Raw genomic sequence first — 16,831 nt, forward strand, 5'->3', positions numbered from 1 at the left:
CTAATGAATTGTCAATAACTTGATATGAATTCTGGCGTTTTCACTTGACAATGGCTTTGAAAGTTTGTTTTCCTCTAATTACTGTTATTTGTTGAAACAGAGGACACTTTGCTGAGTTGCTGAGCTACTGGCAGTTTGTGGGCAAAGACAAAAGCGCGATGGCAGCCGAGTACTTCGATTCACTGAAGCAGTATGAGAAAAACTGCGAGGGCGAGGAGAACATGACGTGCTTGGCAGACCTCTACGAAACCCTGGGGCGCTTCCTCAAGGACCTGGGCCTGCTCAGCCAGGTAACCGTAGCAGGCGTCAGAGCCAGCGTGGGTTTTTCCTGTTTGCTCTGCTCTCCCTGCAGGAGTTAGTGCAGCTTTTATTTGCTGTGCTAATCAGGTGGTAGAGCTTACACTTTTCTACTTTTCACTCATTTCAGTTGGCCTTGAATATTTTTCCCCCAGGCTGTGGTACCTTTGCAGAGGTCACTAGAAATTCGAGAAACGGCTTTGGATCCCGATCACCCCAGAGTAGCTCAGTCCCTTCACCAGTTGGCAAGTGTGTACGTGCAGTGGAAGAAGTTTGGCAACGCAGAGCAACTGTACAAACAGGCATTGGAAATCTCTGAAAATGCCTACGGCACAGACCACCCGCATATTGCTCGTGAACTTGAGGCACTTGCCACTTTGTACCAGAAACAAAATAAGTAAGATTGAGATCACTAATACTCTGGTTTTATGTTGGGGAGTTTCAGTTCTAAATGTACTCATGTGGTAGGCTTTGTTTTGTGGCTCGGTACCTTTCCTTATCCTATATCTTTTTTTTTTTTTTTTTTTTAATATATTTTATTGATTTTGTACAGAGAGGAAGGGAGAGAGACAGAAACATGGATGATGAGAGAGAGTCATCGATCAGCTGCCTCTTGCACACCCCCCACTGGGGATATGCCCGCAACCAAAGTACATGCCCTTGACCAGAATTGAACGCGGGACCCTTCAGTCCCCAAGCCGACGCTCTATCCATTGAGCTAAACCGGTCCCGGCTATCCTATATCTTTTTAATGCATTATGTTCAATTACTGTTTGTTGGTCTGCGTCTTCTTGGGGCAAACAAAAAATTAGAACTGTAAGACCCATCTCTATCTGAAGATGAGTGGAGGCTAGAGCATGGAGTTTGGAGTCACATCTGGGCTCCCTCACTGACTAGCTTTGTAACACAGAGTGCATCACTAACACAAGGGTTAAGAACCTCGGCCCCTGACCAAGTCCAGGTGGCTTCCTGCTTTGTAAACAAGGTTTTATGGGAACACATTTGCATTGTTTTCATTTACATATTGTTTGTGGTTGCCTCCTCGCTTCAGCTTGGCGGTAGAGTTCATTCAGTATTTGAACAGAGACTATATGGCCCACAAGGCCTAAAATACTATCTAGCCCTTTGTAGACAAAGTTTGCTGGTTAGGGTGTAATAAGAAGTATCTATTCGATACCCACTGAATGGCATCTTTTCCTCTATCAGAAATCATTTCTTTTGCTCCATCCTAACTGATACATATTGGAATATTTTTAACTTTTGAAATCTTGCTTACACAAATTTTGGATTTTGACCAAACATTAGCCTCTACAGGAGAAGGTGATATAGCAAGCTAAAATTTTAGATTTTCATTTAGATATGTTGTCTTTTAGAGATCCAAGTGAATTGTATCAGTTAAAAATCTGTTAAATGTCGATTACTTGGAGAACTAGGTTTGTTTTGTTAGATGTTGTTTTATGAAGGGTTATGTTAAAGATTTGTAATTCCATATAACTACCACTTCCATATGATAGTGCCAGTTTTAATAGCCAGAAATAGCTTTACACTAGGTAAGGAGTGCTTTCACTTCACTGAAATATGGTACCTTGGATATATTTCTTTTGACTTACTTTACTTTTTTTTTTTAAGATATGAACAAGCTGAACATTTTAGGAAAAAATCCTTTAAAATTCGTCAAAAGGCTACAAGGAGAAAAGGCAACTTGGTAATGAGAGTTTTCTTTTGTTTTGTGTTTTGAACAAAGAGGACAAGAGCAGTATCTCTGACTATCATAATATAGATGCATAAACCTCACAAGTTTTAAGAACTTTGGATTATAAGTGACTTCTAAAGTACTGATTAATATTTTTATTTATTTATAATGTGTTTAAATATTAATATTACTGAGAGTTACAACTTAATAGACTTTTAAAAAGTATAATTATATATTGTGTTAACCATTCTGTAATTTATATGTACATTAAATCATCACACTGTACATCTTAAGCTTACACAGTATGGTATGTGAATTATATCTGGAAATTTAAAATAATTTTAAGTGAAACCTAGTTCATTTGAAAGTTAGACTCTGGATGGTAGACTTGAAAGCTGCTTCAATTGTTTTCTGTAAAAGGTTGGAAAATGGAGTAAAAGTAATTTAATTAACATTTTATGTTGGATTCAAATACAAAGAAATTATTACCCTTGAGAACAAAAAAAATATTTTCACATTTCTAAGCTGCTGTTAAATCTAAATAGAGTATATTTGTTTTAACTTAAATGCCATGTGCAGTTTTTAATTGAAATATATTTGACATGCAGTATAATATAAATTTAAGGTGTATAATATATTGATTTGTATACTGTAATATGATTGCCATTGAAGTGATGCCATTGAAGTGATACCACATCACATAATTATCATTTCTTTTTTGTGGGAATAATTATGACCTAGGTCTCTTAGCAAGTTTGATGATTATAATTACAGTATTGTTGTCTATATTCATTATTCATTATACATTTGATCTCCAAAATTTATTTGTCTTCGAGTTGGAAGTGCTGCATGCAATTTAAATGCTTGATGTTTAAGTGGTTAGCAGTGGGATTGACAAATATCTGCAAGTTAATTCTGTTTCCTGCTCTTTTGAAGCACTTTGGGATTCAGTTCACTTTGCTAAAATATCTCATAATCATTTATTTGCTAAAATATCTCATAATCATTTTCACAATGGTTTTTAATGAATTTTGGAATGTGATGCCATGTGGAAATATGTGTATTTTCAATATCCATTAGATTAACTTAGTGTGATATTTAAAATAATTGTAATCTTCCTAAATTGGACAAAAGGTGAAAGGATTTTTTAGCACCCCAGTATATTGTTTCAGAACCTAAGATTGCATTTACTTTAGTGATTGCTGTGAATTTTTTGTGTTTGCTCCAGTATGGATTTGCCCTTTTGCGTAGACGGGCCCTACAGTTAGAAGAGCTTACCTTAGGTAAGGACACACCTGACAATGCTCGGACCCTCAATGAACTGGGCGTTCTCTACTATCTTCAGAATAACTTGGAGTGAGTACCATGGTGTTTATAATGAAAACAAGTATCCATTTTTCTCTAAAGTGCAAAGGTATTTTATATTTCTGTCAAGTCAAGCTAGAAGAAATCAATAGAAACCATGACAGATTTTATGTATATGTTGTGAACATAGCCACACTTAACAAAGACCATGGCATTCTTTCTGCTGTTTTCTTTCACATGGTTTCTTCAGTAACTAAAAAGTTATTTTATAGCTTCCTTAGTATTTTCCATGTTTATGAAAAGTGAGTTTGTGTGGCTATCATACATGAGACCTCATAGACTAAAGGAGAATAAAGAAAAGAATGTAGATGGGGGCTAATTTTCTTCTTCATTTTAAATGGACATAAAAAATGATAATATTTATACTTCCTGGGGGGAAAAAGTGTTTTGGGGCTTTTTTGGATGTCAGAAATATATAACAAATTTGATACTTTGGACATAAAAAATGTAACAAATATTTAGTCTACTTCACAAAAAGTTTTTGTATTAAAAATTATTAAGTACTAACCCCAAAGGGAGAAAGAGTGAATATCAAAATCTTTTGTTTGAGTTAAGTCTAATTATTATATATATGTATATATATATGTATATTGATACATATATGTCTATGTATATGTATATTGATACATATATGTATATGTATATGTATATTGATTTCAGAGAGGAAAGGAAAGATATAGAAACATCAATGATAAGAAAGAATAATTGATTGGCTGCCTCCTGCACAACCCCTACTGGGGATCTAGCCCGAAACCCAGGCACCTAGATCAAACCCAGGACCCTTCAGTCCGCAGGCCGATGTTCTATCCACTGAGCCAAACTAGCTAGGGCAGGTCTAATTATTTTAAAGGTATAAAAAGTTTGTTTTGGAAAATATTTACGGGTTCATCTTTTTGGAGAAGTGAGGCAGTCGTCCAAATGTTCAGGCCTTCACACTGTCAGGATTTTCACTTTTGGAAAAGAGCAGGAAGGGAAGAGGGCTGGGAAAGAAAAGAGGAAGGGTTTTGAGCTGAATCCTTCATTTTAACTCCCTTGGATTTAAAAATAAAAATGCTTCAGTTCTCCACCTAACCAGGACTAGAGATTCTGATTTCTAGAGAATAAGCTGTTTAAACCTTTTTGGGCGGCTTTTGCTCATAGAACAGCTGACCAGTTCCTGAAACGTTCCTTAGAAATGAGGGAGCGCGTTCTGGGACCAGATCACCCTGACTGTGCCCAGTCTCTGAATAACCTGGCGGCTCTCTGCAATGAAATGAAGCAGTATGATAAAGCGGAAGAACTTTACGAAAGAGCTTTGAACATTCGGAGGCGAGCACTAGCTCCTGATCACCCTTCTTTGGCTTACACAGTGAAGCATCTCGCAATCTTGTATAAGAAAATGGTAAGTAATCCCTGGAGTGCTTGCGGGTGCTTCATATTAATAGAGCTATTAAACCATAATTGCCATCAGCAACATCGTTTGTCTTCCGATAGATTTTTTAAAAGATTTTTTGTTGACTTTAATTTTAAAGAGAGGAAGGGAGATGGAGAGAAACATCAATGTGATGAACATCTTGGGTAGGAGGATGATCCTGCACTCCTCCTACCCAAGATCAAGCCTGCAACCTGGGCATGTGCCCTGAGAGGAATCAAACTGGCAACCTCTTGATGCTCGGGGCGATGCCCAAACATCTGAGCCACACTGCCATGGCTGGATAGATTATTTTCTATGAGCTTTTAAATCATAATGACATAGTTTTATAACAAATAGCTGAGTAGTACATTTAGAAATATTATTTCAGCCAAAACAGGTTTGGCTCAGTGGATAGAGCATCGGCCTGTAGACTGAAGGGTCCCAGGTTCGATTCCGGTCAAGGGCATGTACCTTGGTTGTGGGCACATCCCTGGTGGGGGGTATGCAGGAGGCAGCTGATTGATGTTTCTCTCTCATCAATGTTTCTAACTCTCTATCCCTCTCTCTTCCTCTCTTTAAAAGTCAACAAAAAATCAATAAAATACATTTAAAAAATAAAAATATTTCAGACAATAAATTAAAGCACAGGTTTGATTTTATTAAAATATATTCTAAATACAAATGCATTCATCAGCATTCTAATTAAACTTACTCTCATTTTACATTTCAGAAGTTCTGAAATTCACCAGTGTTGTTTGCTGTGTTAAGTTATCATAAGCATAAGTCACCCAATTGTCCTGGCTAAAGGAAGAGTTTTTATAGTTGGTTAAATAAGCATTTTAATTTCACTCTTTAATTTGTCTACAAGTAAATGTAATGAATTAAACACCATTCTTTGCATATGGTTCTAGCCAGAGTGATGTTTGGAACTTATATAGCTTTTCACCAAAATATGCCAGAGACGTTTGCTTTCCTTTGGTGGCAGTAACAGAGCAGCGATAGGCTGTCTCTGCACTTTGCAGGACCCTCTGCTGGCCATGTAGCCATGATGTTGTTGTAGTAAGAAGGCTCTGTTATTATTTCTCCCCAACAAGTAAAAAAGAAATAATTGGAAAAATCTGAAAAGGATTTGGTGGAAAATTAATTTTTATTTTGATGCCATCTCCAAATTATGTATAGTAGCAAACATATATAAGGTGAGACAAAAGGTTTAAATAATAATGGTTATTAGTTATTATATTACTTTCCATACAAACAACTATAAACCTACTTTTGCCCACTGTACTTTAATTGCAAGGTTTTATTTTACCAGAAACAGTGCGTAATAATGGGTGATCCATCTGAATTACCAAACATAATGTTTTATGCTCAATATTACTTACATATTCTACTAGAATTTAGTTATCTTTAAACTTACCATTAAACCTGGAGGTAATGCTGAATTTTTTCTCAAAAATTACTTTTTGATACAAAAGTTATTTATGGAAAAGTTCTAGTCAGGTGATACTTATTGCTTTAATAGTTTTATTAGATTTCACTTTTGTGTTTTAGGGGAAACTTGACAAAGCTGTACCTTTGTACGAGCTGGCTGTTGAAATCCGGCAGAAATCCTTTGGCCCAAAGCACCCTAGTGTAGCTACTGCCTTGGTGAACTTAGCTGTTCTCTATAGCCAAATGGTAAGTTCCCACACTTTAACTCTTTAAAAATGAATGGTGTTTAGGTACGATATAGGTCAGTGGTCGGCAAACTGCAGCTCATGAGCCATGATTTGCTGTTCTGTTGACTAATGAGTTTGCTAACCACTGTGCATAACCCTTACCCAGAAGTTTTGACTTCAGGTTAAAGACATTAGTAATTAAAATGTTTTTTAAGTGTTTTTTCCTAAGGCAGTGGTCAGCAAACTGATTAGCCAACAGAGCAGCAAACTGCAGCTTGTGAGCCACATGTGGCTCAAGAGCCACAGTTTCGCGACCACTGATAAAAGTAAACATGAATTAGATGGACACAGTAAAAATAATTAAAGCAAACTGAAGGTAATTTATCTTCAAGTGCTTCCTTTAGTACTTGAGAAATTATTGCAGTCCCACTGCTCTTCGTGTAAAGCACTGACTGACTGGTTCATTGCATAGGCTGTTTTTAAATTCTGGAGACTCCCTACATCTCTCTATCTAATATTATCTTTAAGCTTCAGCATTTGCCTGTGATGGGTGAGAAACAGGTATGGTACCAAATGGACAATAAAGAAACACATAAAGTTTGTGTTTATATCATTTGATTAAGGTCAGTGGTTACCAACCCACGTCTAAAGCCAGTTTCTGATTTTCTATTATTTTGCCTCTTCCATGACGATTACTTATAAATTAACCTGTTTATTCACGTTTTAGGAGGATATAAATATTTAAAAAAGTGCTTATTCAACTTGTCAGCTTAATCTAGAATACATTAATAGTAATTTCATAAACCCAGAGTGTCCAAATTGATTTTTTTTAATAAGAAAAAACACATCGAAGCCTTGCCACTGTATGAAAGAGCATTAAAGATTTACGAAGACAGCTTGGGCCGGATGCATCCTCGAGTTGGAGAAACTTTAAAAAATTTAGCTGTGCTTAGGTAAGAATTTTTTTCACTTTCTTCATACAGCCTAACTGCCTTTTAGAACATCTTTTGACTCATCATGGAACAACAAAAAAATACCACTGAATGTTTTTTCTTGGACGTGGGTTGTTTCTGGTTGATTTTCTAAAAGAGATACAGTAGTATCTAGAAGTGAAATGAAGGCTATGCGATGTATCTTGCAGAAGAGTTTATCATGGCAAATAGTGAAGGATGGTTTACATGTGCAACCAGCTGGGTCTGGAATAATATGAGCAATTTGCTGTCCTCAGAGCTCATTTACCATGAAGTACATGTTGGCTTCTGCTTTGTGTGTGTTCAACTCAGGACATAGAGTATCTAATTTCCCTTAGCAGTTTAACTACATCCTTCACAACAGTCTTAATGGTGTCCATGAGAAACTTAAATGTTCCCTAGCAGTACAAACAGAAAGGAAAAGAGTTTGGGTGTTTTATTTTTTTCTGGTCTGTCTTAGTAAATAAATATACTGGAGGGGAAATGAGTGATTACTCACTTTTTTTATGGGTGTTCTTGGAGGGGGATATCCTATAAGATCATTTAGAATTGTTATAAGGTTGTATTCTGATTTAAGAGGTTTTTATTTTCTTTCAAAGCTATGAAGAAGGGGATTTTGAAAAAGCTGCTGAACTGTACAAAAGAGCGATGGAAATAAAAGAAGCAGAAACATCACTTTTGGGTGGAAAAGCTCCTTCCCGACACTCATCAAGTGGAGATACATTTAGTGTAAAAACAACCCATTCTCCTAATGTTTTCCTTCATCAAGGACAAAGGTAGTAGCAGCAATCACAATTCACTGAAAGTGCGTATTATAAGAAAATAATGAAAAAATATTTGGGACATTAGAATTTAAAACTTACTAAAAATGTTTTTAAGAAATTTTATTTTTACTTCGTCTGATTTAAGTTGTATTTGTATTAAATTGTACTGGGCTACATTGAAGTTTGAATCATAATTATGTCCTTTTAGTTAAAAGAGTTAACTTTCCAGTTGTGGGATCCAGGGCTGCAGACTCTAGGACCCTAAGATGCCATGAAGAATGAGTTGGTCTCTGTTCAACAAGAACTGGCAGAGCAGTTATGCAGAGTTCAAGAACTGCTTGATTCTTCTCATCTCTCAAAAGCTACTTTACCTCACCATTCCTTATGTTCCTTTCCAGCAGTAGCCTAGCCCAGTTCTCTACCTCAAAAAAAGTTTCAAGGAATAAAGGGATAACGTTTATGAAAAGTATGAATTGTCTCCTACAAAGTGACTAGTAACGGGAATCTCTGCTACTTTTTTTTCTTCAAATTATACCTTTTCCTTGAGCAGTTTGGGCCAAGTCCTCTACTTTCTGTGCTCTGTATATTGTATATAATTTGTCTGTGTAGTATAAGCATAATCTGAAGTCATTAATGCAGCAACAAATCAAACTGTTGGCATTCTTTGACCTTACCCAAAATATGGACGTGACATTCTCCTCGATTTTCTTAAATGGCCTAACTCTGTCTCTTCATTTATCTCCAACTCAAATTAGTCTGCCTTTTATACTGAAAATTAAATATTTTTGTAGCTTTTGTAAATATTGCCACATTTTGGATATTATTTTGTACCATCTATGTATTTATATATAATAAAATCTTCAATTTTAATACTTGGTAAAAGACATAATAACCATACTGAACTGTTTTAAAATAAAATGCAATTTTAAGTTCCCCTTTTTCTACTCAATACAAGAGGGTTATATAACTAAAAAAATACATTACCAAAAGGACTGCAGGTTGTCACTACTCACTGAGTAGTTGACTCATCTTGAGCTTTGGTGACTGTATAGGCTTTGGTGACCTTAAGGCCTGGCTACTCACTGGCTGGTCCATGAACCCAACATTGTCAGACTACAAATACAATTTAGACATTCCTATCTTCAAAGTAAAAAATTAAAAAATTAAAAATCGTCAAAATAGGAGATTGGCAATAACTGCCTACAGATCTTACCTTGGCTTCTGTCTTCTTCCTCATGACATTGGGAACATGAGTGACATGGGCACTCACTCAGATAATGGTTACAAATGCATGTTTTTTTATTGGTCTCCAAACATTAGAATTTTATTTTAACCAAGGCTCTCAAAGTACAACTCTAGGAAAAAACAGTTTTATCAATTTATGATTTAGAGGTCATAATCTTGGAAAATAATACTCTTCCAGTAAATAAATATATCAGTCATTTCAGAGGCACTTTAGGCCTCGTTAATGCCCTATCCAGGACAACCCCTTTCCAATATTTAATTTTCTGGAGAATCAAATTTAAGTGAAATAAAGTATTTATAAGGTAACCCATATCATGAGTACAATCTAGATGAGCTTAGCCTGAATTTATCCATTACTCCTCAATAAAGTAGAGTGATTCCAGGTATATGTCCATAGATGCAATGATTTCCTTGGTCAGTGCAGAAATATAATTTGTACTTCCTCAAAGGATCTGTATCTGTCTACCCATGGAAAAAAACTTCTTTTTAGTTGCCTGATTTTGAATATAGAACCCATAAGTTTACAACTTTTCCATTGACTACATTTCAATTTGTAATCAGGAAACATTTGAAAAACTGTTATTATTTTATAGGTTAACTATTTTAAATTCATTGCTTGCCAAGTTAGTAGCAGTGGCAGTTCTCTTGTACAGAACAATACCAAAACAATGAGTACATTGCCTGCTAGCTCAAATCAACAGGTTGTACCTCTTGCCCTTTTCCCTGTGTTTCAGGACCACATATTGCTTTATTGCCCACGGCCCAAACCACAAAGGATTACTGGAAAGAAAAGGAATGTGTACAGCATCAAATTGGTCCTTTCTCCCAAAAGGCCAACACATTTCAATGGCTAAGTTTTCAACAAAACTTAAAACTACCTAAAATAATCCTTTGAAATTTTCTCACTAGAATGAAACATGAGATTTAGGAGAGTTATTTAGTTGTGGGTGAGGTAACAAGAAGCAACAGTAATAGTATTTTCAAAAAGTATAACAATTTAGCAAAGAATACACATCAATTGATGTTCCCTAAGTTTTGTCAGTTTTAAAATGACTTTTTTTAATTGCAAAGGAATAGGTTTAAACACAGAAAATATAGTCCAGTCCATTATCTACATATTCTTCATTTTGGCCATGAGATCTTCCAAGCTTTCACCAGAATCTTCCACTGTTACATCAGGAACAGAATCTTCTTGCTATCAACAAGTGAGGGGAAACATAGTGAAAAAACAACCACATAAAATTCTTGATGCTTAGAAATATATAATCAGTAAGCTTTAACCATGTTCTACAAGTTTACAAAGTAAACTTTCTTTAGTACATATGCCTTCTAATTTTTAGGAGAGACAAAGTCCTTTACTTTCCTCACTAGTATTTTGATTTACAAGGCAGTAATTTCAGTATTCCTACGATATCTACTAAAGTGATGCTTTTAAATGGTATTGTGGCTAAAACTACCAATTTAGAAATACGATATTTTCATTTAGTCAAAATCTATTTTACCTGATCCATTAATAACTGAACAAAACTATTTTATATTTGTTTTCAAACAGTTAAATTGTGCTGGGCATATGCCCATAATAGAATTGAATACATCTCTTTCAGAAATCTTAATGCCTATAGTAAAATATCTAATACAGGAAGTACTGTGTTGGCATTATAAAGGATGAAGATGAAAGATAAACACTTTTTTCATGTTATTTACTTGTGGTAAATCAGATTTTAGATGTACCTGTTGGGGAACTGTATAGGCCACTGTAATGCCTTCAGGTAAGTCAGGAACTGGACCTGAAGAATTTTTTAGTTCCTCTTCTGAAACCTCAGATACCAACTCAATACCTGTAGAGTTAAATTTGACCTTATTACAGTTTTCGAGGAACTTAAGCAATAACAACTCAAAACTTGTATAACATTAATTATAATGACATTCCCTCCCATAAAAGATATGTCGTATATTGCCATTTCCATTTACAAAAAGATTCCTACCCCACTCATTGTCTTCATGTATTATCTCTTCCTCTTCTTGAACAACCTCCTTTTTGGGCAGTGCTACCTTTTTCTGTAGAAATCAAACAGTATCAAAGTATTTTTATTCATTCTCAGTTCTCCCAAGCATCCTATATAATAAAAACCTAATATTCTAAGTGTCAGGCCATCTGTTCAACCAATCAAAGTGTAATATGCTAATGATAAGCTAAAGCAGCTCAACCGCTCACTATGATGTGCACTAACCACCAGGGGATAGTCAATAGGTCGACCAGTCGCTATGATATGTACTGACCACCAGGAGGTATGTGCTCCAACTGGTAGGTTAGCTTGCTGCTGGGGTCTGGCCAATTGTGACTGAGTGAGCGGGTTGGACATGCCCCGGAGCACTCCTGAGGTATCTCCCCAGCTGGCCAGCTTCCCGCATCCCTCCCCAGCCCTGATCATGCTCCAGTGGGATCCCTTGACCTGGCCTGCATCCTCTCACAATCCAGGACCCCTTGGGGAATGTCAGAGAGCTGGTTTTAGCCCAATCCCGCAGGCCAGGCTGAGGGATGCCACTGGTGCACGAATTTGTGCACTGGGCCACTAGTTAATAATTCAGGTAGGCTTTTTATCCTACCAAAAGCAAAAAAGGACTTTTAACAGAATTTTCATTTGGAGACATGGTGAATAAATTAAAAGTTTAAGGACCCAGAATCCAATTATCTTAAATTCCAAATCTAAGTATTTTTTTTTCTTTTTTAAAGCTATTAACCTATGCAACATGTTCTCTCACACATTCTCACAGACTGTTTATACCTTATATTCTTCCTGCTGTTTCCTACAGTTTTTGTCATTGCACTGAGGATTTGGCTTCATGGACATAGTAGGAAAGAAATCTTGCATTGCATTGTATCCGAGGTAAAAACTAACAGTACCAAATTTTAACAGAAACCTAGAAAAACAAATCAAAGTAGACTTAAATAAATAAAAAAATAAAAGTATTTTTAAAAACAGATTACAGGGCCTGGCTCATATTTGTTGGATGAAAGCAGGAAAGAAAACTCTATCATCAGCCATAGAACTCTTTTTTGAACCTCTAATACAGATAAAATGCTGCTGAAACCAGTTTGGCTCAATGGATAGAGCGTCGGCTTGGGGACTGAAGGGTCCCGGGTTCAATTCCGGTCAAGGGCATGTACCTTGTTTGCGGGCATATCCCCAGTAGGAGGTATGCAAGAGGCAGCTGATTAATGACTCTCTCTCATCGATGTTTCTAACTCTCTATCTCTCTCCCTTCCTCTCTGTACAAAATCAATAAAATATATTAAAAAAAAAAAAAAAGATAAAATGCTGCCAATTAAACTAAAATTATGTTAACAACTTTAAAAAGCATGCTGATTTTAGAGAGATTAAATGTAGAAGAATGATATATTAAAAATTCCTGAGATATACTAAATCTAACCAATTTAAAATATTTTTATATAAAACTTACTATAAAGTTTACAATCTTAAATGTATAGTTCAATACAATTTTATAAATGTATTCACCCATGTAATCACTACCAGATCAGAATTATAGAACATTTCCAGTATACCACAAAGCTTTCTGTGCTCCCTGCTGGTCAAATCTGATTCTTTTTAGAAAATCATGTATATAAAGTAAACAACAAAAGAAAAAATATTTGCAAATTTATGTTCTTTTTTTTATTGTTTTATAGAAAGAGAAACATCAATCTTTGTTTCACTGGTTGATTCTTGTTTTTTAAATTTTATTTATTGACTGATTTTTGAGAAAGGAAGGGAGGAGGAGAAAAAGAAACATTGGTTTGTTGTTCCATATATTTATGCATTCTTTGGTTGTTTCTTATATGTGCCCTGACAGGGGATCGAACCTGTAACCTTCATGCATCAGGATGTCACACTAACCAACTGAGCTACAGTGGGATCCCTTGGGTGTAAATGTATTTTCTTAATATACATAAAGGAAAAAACAAATTGAGCAGAGAATATGAGCAAATAATTCACACAAAAGTACAAGTGCTCAAATTATCACAAATAACAAAATTGAAAGAGATACCCATTCTTCACCTATTAGATTCACCAAGATTAAATAGTTTTGCAATATCAAATTATATCAAAGGTGTGGATGGATTAGGTACTCCTACACTGTGATGGAGTGTACAATCCCTTTGAAAGAAAAATTTAGTAATTAGTCAAAAAAATTTTGCATAAGCCCAGAAACTCCACGCCTAAAAATTAAAACTGTACAAAAATCTAGTATACCAATATATATGAAAAGCTACTGTTTGCAGCATTAATAACTTAAAATCAATAAGTAGCCTAAATGGCCATCAATAGAGGGCTTATACTATAAATATGACATGTAAGAGAGTAATTTACAGCCATGATTTTCCCCCACTTCAGATCATTCTACGAAATGTTTAGGGAGTTTGCACAAGCTATAAAATAGCTCTAAACAGTTGCCTTAAGAGTTCTTATGTATGCTTTTGACAATATCTTTGCTAGATGTGGACACTTCTGATATCAGAGTGCCTCACTATAGCATGTTGCAGTTTGTTCTTACATTGGAGGCTTAGGAAACATACCTAAGCTTATTCGAGTTGCAACAAAAAATGGCCTGAGAGAGGGAACACCTAAAGGACTTGTACTTTTAATTAAGAGTGAATTGATTCAAAATCTCTTTGACATTAATTTTAGCTGTAAAGAAACCTTTGTCCTTTTTAGTTATATTCTAAGTCAATGATTTTCAACTGGTGCGTTGTAATAATTTTTTTTTAATTTGTTTTTATGACTTCAGAGAGAAAGAGGAAGGGAGAAAGAGGGGGGGAAAAAAAACATTGATGAGAGAGAAGCATTGATTGGCCACCTCCTGCATGCCATCAAGCCTGTAACAGAGTATGTGCCCTGACCAGGAATGGAATTGGTGATCTCTTGGTGCATAGGACAACACCCAACCGAGCCACACTGACCAGGGATGCAAGAATTTTTAAAACATGCAATACCTGTCCATTTAAATTATGTCTAGTAAGGTATATTACATACAAATAAAAAGAATATGATATACATAGTATATAAAATAAAAATATATGTATATTTAAAACTAAATTGAAAAAACTAAGTTAAATACTTTGCTGCTAGTTCCTATATTTAAAATACTTCATTAAGTAACTTTTTTAAAAAAATCAAACAAGACTATTCAGAAAAATTAACCTTCACTCACTTTAACACATTTTGTACCAAGATCCCAGCAACCACGCCCATAGTGGTAGGAAGACTGGCTGCACAAACACCCTCTCGTTTCAGAGTCTTTTCATCAATATTTGCAGCAACTACAAGTGGCGGGGCACACTACATGAAAAAGAATGAGAGAAAATATATTTCAAAGAAAGGGAAAAAGTATGTGTGCCAAGTAGCAGTTAATCATACTCAAAGTCTGTTTTTCTTTGAAATGTAATAAATATTCAATGCCCCTAGGAACTCTTGTATTATATTTAGTGAAAAATAACTAAAAATTTATTATACATACCGCAAAACAAGCAGATTCTCCGGGAATCATAAGCTGTATGTGCCCCGAAACGGCATTTTCACTGACCCCAGACTCCATCCATGTTTGTCCAAGTTCATTGCAAGCCTTGGTAGAAGTAGACAAAAATAAAAGAAAAGAACATAAAAGAACAAGATATAATTTACCATGATGTCTTTTCATAAAAAAGCGGCATTAACTAAATGGATTACCATGAATTTTTTCAAATTAATTTTCAAAATAAAAAAATTAAAGTTGTAAAAAATGGAATTCCTTGGCAATTGTCACACTGTTTAAAATAAACTGACAGGTCTGGGGAGAGGTCAGTGGGGGGTGGAGGGGAGGAAACATACTTTCAACAATAAAGAATTAAAAATTTAAAAAATAAATAAAAATAAACTGACAGGTAAGCAGTCAATAAATATCTAATTAAATTAATTCTATTGGGTTTCTTATCACATTAATGTAAAACTTCATTTTTCTAAAATTATTTTGGCAACAAAAATGCAAAACTTCATTTGAAAAGCTGAAAGCACAAAAATTTAAAGATTCAGTTTTATTTTTCAGAAACCATGTTTAAAGGCAATTTATATATATTTATATCTTTATTGAAAAGTAAAGTAACAAAAGTTAAAACCAAAGTTGACCAAGAGTATTATAAGATATTCATTTATTTTAAAAATTGTACACCACAACTATCTATTTTATAGTTTTCTCTTTTGACATCATTGAGTGGGATATTGAAACCTATGAGATAATAGCAAGGCCATTAGAAAACATTTCAAAAGTAAACTAAGGGAACATTAAAAATAAATAAAACACATTATAAAAGGGTTTAAATGCAGAACAATATTTAGGATGGGAAATAATACTGATAGGAGATACAGAATAGATAAGTCCATGAGAGTAACATTTTACACAGTAAGAATACTCACTGTATTTATTGTCATTCGAGCTTCAAAATTATCCACACAGCTAAGAACTAGGTCAACAGGTTTTCCATCTTCTAATCCACCATTACTAGGAAAAGGAAATAAATATTATTTGAAAAAATCAGGACACAAATACATTCTAATTAGATTTTATTTGTTCAGTCACACAATTACTATTTCAGTAAATGTTTAAGTATAATTATAATATACTAAGTATTAAATATTAAAGATCCAGTATATATAAAGTATTGAGTAACTATTATGAATATAACATCAATGATACTATAGTACTTTTTACACAAGACCTACAAGGATGCAAGTATAAATTCTGTTTACAAAAGTTACCATTTACATATTAGCTTTTCAGACTTTTATTCAAATGTAATGAGTTAATTGAATACAATTCATTATTTTAGTGGTGTCACAAGAGTCTCTGCAGAAAACCACTTTCAGACAGAAATATATTCTAGAACACAAAAATGTATAATTAAGGATTCCTTATTATACTATTATAATAATAGGGGTTTTTGATTGTTGTTTTTTTTTGTTGTTGTTACCATTGTATTTTGGACAATATATACTTTTTACTGAGCTCCCAGTATGTAAAAATTATGCAAAAATTAATTATTCTAAAAACAAAACTATGTTTCATTCTATCAATGCATTGCATTAATCATCAGCACATTTTCTATAATACTTATTTAACTGAGCTGGACATGTGCAAAATATTCATAAATAAAATTTTACCTTATTCTATCCATGAAATGTTGAAAGTTTTCTACTGTGGTTATATTATAGTTGTGTACTTCAAAAAGAACATCAGGATTAATGTTCCTAAGAGGGGAAAAAGGAATGCTTATACTAGGAATAGAAAGAGAAAGTAAGAAAAAGTACTAAAGATCATTTAACAGAGATCAGAGAAATGGAATTTAAGCTATTCAAAGAAAATCCTGTCCTCTTCTACTTCTTTTGTCCCACATCAAGGACTACATTCAAGGA

The 16,831-nt window shown here is 34.5% G+C and overlaps 2 protein-coding genes across 3 annotated transcripts in view; one reads left to right on the forward strand and one right to left on the reverse strand.

Annotated features, from left to right (window-relative positions):
• NPHP3 (nephrocystin 3) overlaps positions 1–9,312 on the forward strand; it is a 34,638-nt gene extending 25,326 nt beyond the window's left edge. For both annotated transcript variants that reach the window (XM_084902118.1, XM_084902119.1), the window contains exons 20-27: positions 101–290; positions 453–694; positions 1,927–2,002; positions 3,219–3,346; positions 4,496–4,736; positions 6,300–6,425; positions 7,244–7,359; positions 7,977–9,312. In XM_084902118.1, coding sequence (XP_084758244.1) covers positions 101–290; positions 453–694; positions 1,927–2,002; positions 3,219–3,346; positions 4,496–4,736; positions 6,300–6,425; positions 7,244–7,359; positions 7,977–8,157 — 1,300 coding nt within the window. In that variant the 3' untranslated portion in view covers positions 8,158–9,312. The remainder of the gene's footprint in view (positions 1–100; positions 291–452; positions 695–1,926; positions 2,003–3,218; positions 3,347–4,495; positions 4,737–6,299; positions 6,426–7,243; positions 7,360–7,976) is intronic.
• A 1,092-nt stretch (positions 9,313–10,404) lies between these two features.
• UBA5 (ubiquitin like modifier activating enzyme 5) overlaps positions 10,405–16,831 on the reverse strand; it is a 13,451-nt gene continuing 7,024 nt past the window's right edge. Inside the window, exons 5-12 of the mRNA XM_084902149.1 lie at positions 16,580–16,666; positions 15,836–15,920; positions 14,904–15,008; positions 14,598–14,725; positions 12,173–12,308; positions 11,372–11,444; positions 11,118–11,224; positions 10,405–10,581 (exon numbers count right to left, since the gene is read on the reverse strand). Coding sequence (XP_084758275.1) covers positions 10,498–10,581; positions 11,118–11,224; positions 11,372–11,444; positions 12,173–12,308; positions 14,598–14,725; positions 14,904–15,008; positions 15,836–15,920; positions 16,580–16,666 — 805 coding nt within the window. The 3' untranslated portion in view covers positions 10,405–10,497. The remainder of the gene's footprint in view (positions 10,582–11,117; positions 11,225–11,371; positions 11,445–12,172; positions 12,309–14,597; positions 14,726–14,903; positions 15,009–15,835; positions 15,921–16,579; positions 16,667–16,831) is intronic.

Source organism: Pipistrellus hanaki (genome assembly GCF_964339955.1).
Source record: "Pipistrellus hanaki genome assembly, chromosome: 13".
Taxonomy (NCBI): domain Eukaryota; kingdom Metazoa; phylum Chordata; class Mammalia; order Chiroptera; family Vespertilionidae; genus Pipistrellus; species Pipistrellus hanaki.